Below are 6,692 nucleotides of genomic sequence, written 5' to 3' on the forward strand. Positions count from 1 at the left end.
GTCCAGCTGGTCCTGGGGCCACTCTTGGCTCCTCTTGGTGATGATGGAACAACTCTCAGTGCCTCCATCCTCTGAGGCCGAGGCACGTGGAGCAAAGACTCAAGATCAAGTAGGAAAGATCCTTTTATTGGGGTGGACACTGAGCACGCACCAGTCCATGATCAAATGACTTAAGAGAATGATCCGAAAGGGTTGACTTCTTCCTGTGGCGTGCTCTCAGAGCAGGGTCCCGGCACGGCATAGATCCCGGCTGACCGGGTGTCAAGGCCAAGTCTTTAAGGCCGGACCAGGGGATGGAAGCGGGAAGAAGGGCCCCACCCCTGTCACCCAGCTGCAGCAGGGCTTATCTCTAGACACTCGAAGACACACTCTGGTTCTCCAGAGAAGGATGGGGAGCAGGAGGAGGGGATTTGGGGTGGGGTGGAGTAATGAATAACAATGTTGTTTTTCAAGAAGCATCTACCAACAGTGCATGTCTGGGCTGTCGGTCCGTGCGACCTTGCGGGGAGGCGCTGAGCTCTCGCCCTCGAGGTCCACTTGCTCCTGGTCTCTCTTCTTGGCAGCGTTCTGGTGGACGGGGAAGGAGAAGGGCTGTTGAGACTGCACTTAGGTGACTTCTCCAAATCCTGCTGCAGGGGTCAGACATGGGCTTGGACCAGGGCAGTCAACCCAGGGCCCTGGCTGGGCAGCCCCTCCCACCACCGGACCTGCCCCACTAAGCCACAGTCCCTGGAGCTCTGGGCCCGTAATGGGCACTGCAAGTAGTCACCATGGTTCACAATGACCACATACGGCCCCAAACGCTCGGAGGAGCGATGCACTCTGCTGAAGCACAAGGGCCCTTTGAGCCCTCGGAGGAGCCCAGGCCTGGCCACAGAAGAGGGAAGTGGTCCCAGTGTGGGAATCCCTGCTTTCCCCACTCTGGGGAGTTAAAGCCTGTGGGGCTAGGAAGGGGCCAGTGTGGGCAAGGAACTTGCATTTTCTAAGCAGTTACTTCATCATGGGGTCCCCCTTCCGTCTTTCCCAGAGCAGGCTGCTATCAGATGTTCAATGTTAGGCGAGAAAACAAACTGAGCTCGTTATAAAACAACATGTAGAGCCCTGGACGGTGTGGCTCAGTTGGTTGAGCATCATCCCAAGCACCGAGAGACTGCCGGTTCAATTCCTGGTCAGGGCACATGCCCGGGTTGCAGGCTTGATCCCCAGTAGGGGGCATGCAGGAGGCAGTCGATAGATGTTCCTCTCTCTCTCTCTCAGGTCAATAAAAACATATTTAAAAACAACAACATGTAGAGATTTTCAACAAAGAAGGAGAAAAACACCCTGCATGTTAAAAAGGCAGCCTCTTGCGGGGAGGAGAGATGACTCTCCATGGCAGCCACAACCTCTAGAATGGCCTGGATTTTAATCACCTGTATTTTTTACCACTAAACAAAGATTCCAAATAATCACACTAGAATCATTCTGCCGCCAGGACTGTGCAGGCTGCAGGCTGTGGGAGCTGGGCCTGGGAGATGCCCGAACCTTGGAATGGCTGGCCAAGCCCCTATCCATCCCTGAGCATGAGCTCTGTAGCCTCTACACAGCCATTCCCTCCTCTGAAACGCTGCTCCCTCTCCTGGATCGTCTATCAAACTCCTATTCAGTCCTCAAGACCCATCTCCCAGACCGATGTCCTTCCCCCACTCAAAGCCCCTGTGCTGGGCACTGTGTCTCCCCGGAGTCCCAGCACCGGAACCCCACGTGCCTTACCTTTTTGTCCCATTGCTGATGTAGGTAGCGCAAAAGGATGTTTGTTTTTTCTGTCACGATGACTGAGGAGGAAAGACAAAGTTGCAGGGAGAGGCTGCAGAGAGAGACTGCAAACGGCCCAGCCTCCCTCCTGGCCAGCACTGCCCCTCCCAGGACAGTGCTCCTCCCTCCTTGGCCTCCGGGGCCACCTGTGCCCTGAGTGGCCTTTCTGGCACTCAAGTCAGTACCCCAACCGAGGAGATTTCAGGAAGCCCAGGGGCCCAAGCCAGCTGCTCTAGGGTCCCTCCTTCTCAGAAATGCAGAGTCCAGTACTGCATTCGGGTTTCCACCCTGCAGTGGGGAGGAGCTCTGGCTGCAGACTCACGCATGTGTCTTCCCAGGCCAACCGGGAGCACAGATCTACAGAGCTGAGCCCTAGTGACCACAGAAGCCAACCAGCTGGGTCCATGTGGATTCTTTTTCATGGTTAAAATAAAACACATGGCCATGGTAACCTCCCACTCACAGGCTCCGCACCCTTTCTACAGGCCCTCCACCTGAACAACCCCTCCCCGTGCTGCCCACCCCGGTTGGGCTGGGTCCCTAACCCATAGTACTCATTTTGGGGTGTCATGAAGCTGACCAGTGTCCCACAAGACACCTCCTGCACCACCCTCTATCCTCTCCTCTTAGTAGCCTGGATGAGCTACTAAGAGAACACTGGATGTCACACAGAGAACACTTACTCTGTTCAGATGGGTACTCGCGCGTGGGCAGGTAGACTGAGGGGCGTCGATTCTGAGGGAGGGTCCAGAAGAGGTGGATTAGGAGTGCGGGTTGACTAGGGTCCCCTCACCCCTTGACTCGGATCCACCCTCGAACACAGACCAGAAGATGCACAAGACCTTAGGTGAGGTCAGGCTTGAAGATCGGCCCTGTTCCTAGCGAGACGCTGATTGGGGTGGTGCACATTACCCCCAGCCCCTCTCCCCACAGCTCCCTGAACCTGCACTCACCGAGGCTTTACACACAGAGTCAGCATGAAATCGACTAAAATTGCTTTTGTTGTAGACTGGCAGTCCTTTCAAAAAATCTGCCTGAAAGACAGTAAAAACAGTAAGTGAGAAACCCTGTAGGGGCCAGTCCTGGAGCACCTGCGGTGGTGGGCGGGCTTCCAGGTTCCCTTTCTGATCTGTTGTGCGTTTCCCGGAAGACAGGCCTGAGGGGGCCACCTGATGTGTGCACCGCTATAACCGGAGAAAAGCAACCACCCCTGGGAAGTGCACATTCTACCTCAGAGTCCTTACAACAGGGCTGTACCCTGGCAAGGGGTGGGGAAACTGAGGCTCAGAGAGCACGGCCATCTGTGTAAAGTCATCCCCGAAGCAAGCAGCAGGTTGGGGGGTCAGACCAGGCCCATCCAACTGTAGGTCTGTCCTGTATGCTTGTTCAGTGTGAAACTCCCGGCCTTGTCTCTGTTTACTCACCTTTAATAGACACCCAGAGGGGAATGGCTTGCCACCCTAAGAAACCCCATGGGCCAGCGTGACAATAAATGGGGTGGGGACCAGAAGCTTGGGTGAAGCGGACAGGAGGGCCAGGACACAGAACTGGGAACCCAGGATTCTGAACTGAGAGAAAACTCAGAAATCCAGCTTCAATGTCAGCGTCAGGGTTTAGAGTTGGCTGGACTTTCTCTAAAGCTCTGTGCAGCTTGGAGTCAGCTCAGGGGCTGCTCCTGGGGTGCCCACACCTATGGCTTCCCCACGAAGAGGGGAGGCCTCCCAGGGTGAGTGCCAGAGGCAGAGAGCAGGCTGTTCCTCCCTGCCACCCGCTGCCGGGGGCAGAGACTCCGAGCCACAGGTCTCAGGCCCACAAGGTGCTGGGAAGCCAGCAACACAATTCATTCACTGCCCAACTCCTGAAAAGTCCTTTGTCCCTGACACTCTGGGGTCAGCTGAGCAAGCAAGGGCGATGGCTCTGGAGCAGGAGCACGCTGACGCTGGGGGCAGGAGCACCCTGACTCTGGAGCAAGGAGCACGCTGACTCTGGAGCAAGGAGCACCCTGACCCTGGGAGCAGGAGCGCCCTCACCCTGGGGGCAGGAGGGACGAGACGCAACTACAAGATGGACAAATAAAGGCCAATGAGGCCATGTCCACCTCAGGAAACTGAGGTACGAGAGCAGGGGTGTGCAAGGGGAGGAATAAGGCCAAGAGCCGTGGCAGGGAGTGACTGCCCAGGAGAGCAGGAGTGCAACACTGTCATCGTGCCTGGGATGGGACGGCCTGGCCTGGGCCAGGAGCTTCCCCATCTGGAATCACTCTCACAGGATGAGGAAACTGAGGCAGGAAGGTCACATGGCACTCATCTGAGATCGTGTGGCCCCAACGAGAAAATGAGGAAGGCGGTCTGAATCCAGGTTTGCCCAACCTCAGAAGCCAAGCTCCTGTCGTGTGACATGCCAGTAGCTCGGTTTTCCTGTCTGAAATCCAAGGGCTCAGAGCCCCAAGAGGCTATAATAACCATCCCCTGGGGGTGAGTGGGGGGCTGTCCATCCCCATGCCTGAGCCTAGATGCTGCACCCTTGGGGAAGCCGCTGTTCAGATCTGCCCCCACCATCTGCCCCCACCATCTGGGGCAGGAAGGGAGGGGGTCCTCACCTCTGGGGGAGCCCCAACGAGACCTTGGGTGGGACAAGCCTCCCTGGAGGTGGCTCTCTCATCTGGGTGACCTGCTCCTCCAAAGCCAGCTCAAAGCCCCTCAACCCTGCCTTCCCTTACCCAGGACCCCTGTCCCACCTCGGCCTGAGACTAGGGGGCCAGCTTCATGCAGCCAGACCAGGCTTTCTTCAGCTCCTACTGTGTGGCAGGCCTGCACCAGGGCACTGAGAGGGCGCAGCAGACCTGCTCTTGGCCCTAGGAGGACCCAATGCAGGGGACGCAGGTATGGGCCAGAGCTGCACAGTGAAGGCAAATGGCCCTGAGGACAGGGTCCGGTGTGATGTGTGAGGCCCACGACAGTGGAGAGTGGGTCTGCTGGTCTTCGAGGGGTGGGGAGGGAGGGAGGGCTGCCGAGTAGCAATGACACGGAGACCTGACTCGTGAGGAGTGGTCCTGGTCCTGCCTCAAGGCTTCCACAGCTCTGGCTGGGCTGGGCCTCACTGGCCTCCTGCCACACACCTTCAGCCCAGCCTGTGCCACCGCCCAGCCACACTGCTCCTTTCTGCACGTGGGAAACAGCTGCCCAGCCCCACAACACCCCTGCCCTTCCCTCCGCACACGCCTCAGGGGCCTCTGCCAGAGCCACGTCCATGCCCCAAGGAGGCCCCATGTCTACGCGTCCCCCCCTTCCCTGGACTGGCACCCCCTAAGGGCAGGGGCAAGGCAGGGCTAACTCCACCTGAGCCTGAGGGCTGACACGGGGCCAGCAAGAGCGGTGAGAGCCACGGAGCCTCAGCCGTGCATCCGCCCCGGCTGGGCTCCTCCCGGGCTGTGGGACCTGGCAGCCACTCCATGAACGGGGGTCACAGCAGGGCCCCCTCCCAGGCTTGTTCTGAGTCTCAGTAAGACAACAAGGGAGAGAGCTGTGCACCGAGCTCCCTAGAAGCACCTGTTAGCATCGATGCACTTGTGCTGAATAAACCTATGAAGACAGGATTCTGCCTGCGCTTCCTGTCAGCTCAGTGGGAGAACAAGGCCTCGGACACAGGGAGCATCCTCACCTCAGCAGACCAACCCCAGCCTCAACCGGCCGCAGCCACGCACTGCCTCAGCGGACACTCACTGCCATCGGTGTCACCCCCTTTGAGGAGCCCGACAGTAACCCGCCCAAAGCAGCATGAGGAAGAGAGGGGGTGTGCAGAGGGAGACACTGAGGCCACAGTCACGGGCCCTGGAGCAGGTGATGCTCGCAGGGGGCAGCTCCGAGCAGCAGAGCAGCATGTGCAAAGGCACAAAGAATTCGGAAACAGGGCCAGGGAGGCCGGGCAGGGGCCTGGCTGCGGGGCTCATCTGGTTACAAAAGGAAGACCCTGGAGTGTTTCTCAAGGTAGCAAGTGTTAGAATCTGATTTACATCTTCCAACCCTCCCTCTAGTGCCAGGTAAACTGCGATCTGCCTGGGGGCAGATGGAGGCCAGGAGACCAGGGGGGAGGCTGGGGCAGGCAACCAGGCAGGGGTGGCAGTCCCGGGACCGCGGGGGTGGGACCCAGGGGCAGGTTCAGGATGTGCTGGGGGCAGAGCCGGCAGGGCCCTGTTCGGATGGGGTGTGGGCAATGACCCAGGCTTGGGGATCCAGGCTTGGGTACCCACACCCTAGGACCCCCCCATCTCCTGTCTGACCAGGTGTCTTCTTTCGCGCCCCCCCCCCCCCCCCCGCATCCCAAGAACGGTGATGTGTGGGCTGGGCCCTGGGGCTTTGACTTATCCAGACAAAAGCTTCCATCACCCCGTCAGCCCTGGGGAGGCCAAACAGTGGGGGCAGGGGGGGCGACCCAACTCTGAGGCTGGTCACCATCCCACTTTACAGGCTGGGAACCCCAGCCCCAAAGAACCAGCATCCCCAAGTCCAGGACGAGCAGCTGGCCCAAAGGGGCTTTTAAACTCCCAGCGACCGGGCGGCAGCATCCCCACTTCAAAAGGAGAAGCCGGGGAGGAGAGGCCACCCACCCCGAGTCGCACAGCTCATCTGCTGCCTGCTCATGGTCCTAAGCCCTTTATGATGTCAGTTCCCTAAAGTGTCCCAACCCGGTGAGGTCTGGACTATTGCTATTCACATTCACCGGGAAAGGGGTCTGGGATCCGAGAGATGAAGCTGCTCCCCCTGAAGCGCAGGTCGGGGGGCCCTGAACGGTGGCGGTGGGGTCAGGGCTCCGGGGACCAGAACAGCCTGCGATGTCGCACTTCCTTTGGCGACAAAGCCCCGCATGTCACGATGTCCAGCCCCCTCCCCCGCCCGGAT

At 58.9% G+C, this 6,692-nt stretch overlaps 1 protein-coding gene across 1 annotated transcript; it reads right to left on the reverse strand.

Annotated features, from left to right (window-relative positions):
* Positions 1-459: 459 nt before the first annotated feature.
* On the reverse strand, positions 460-5,522 carry DDA1 (DET1 and DDB1 associated 1). Its single transcript, XM_006768457.1, has 5 exons — positions 5,517-5,522; positions 2,748-2,978; positions 2,478-2,529; positions 1,753-1,814; positions 460-567 (listed from the first exon to the last, which is right to left on the reverse strand). Exons 1-5 carry the CDS (start codon positions 5,520-5,522, stop codon positions 460-462), a joined length of 459 nt encoding a protein of 152 aa, XP_006768520.1.
* Between the last annotated feature and the right edge of the window lie 1,170 nt (positions 5,523-6,692).

Source organism: Myotis davidii, unplaced genomic scaffold (genome assembly GCF_000327345.1).
Source record: "Myotis davidii unplaced genomic scaffold, ASM32734v1 scaffold1203, whole genome shotgun sequence".
NCBI lineage: Eukaryota > Metazoa > Chordata > Mammalia > Chiroptera > Vespertilionidae > Myotis > Myotis davidii.

What these genes read in the sequence shown, in the direction of transcription:
- DDA1 (XM_006768457.1), bottom strand. An exon ending in CGAGTACCCATCTGAACAGA is followed by an intron (nt 1,815 to 2,477) that starts GTAAGTGTTCTC and finishes TTTCCTCCTCAG; the next exon opens with TCATCGTGACAGAAAAAACA. An exon ending in ATCAGCAATGGGACAAAAAG is followed by an intron (nt 568 to 1,752) that starts GTAAGGCACGTG and finishes CCCGTCCACCAG; the next exon opens with AACGCTGCCAAGAAGAGAGA.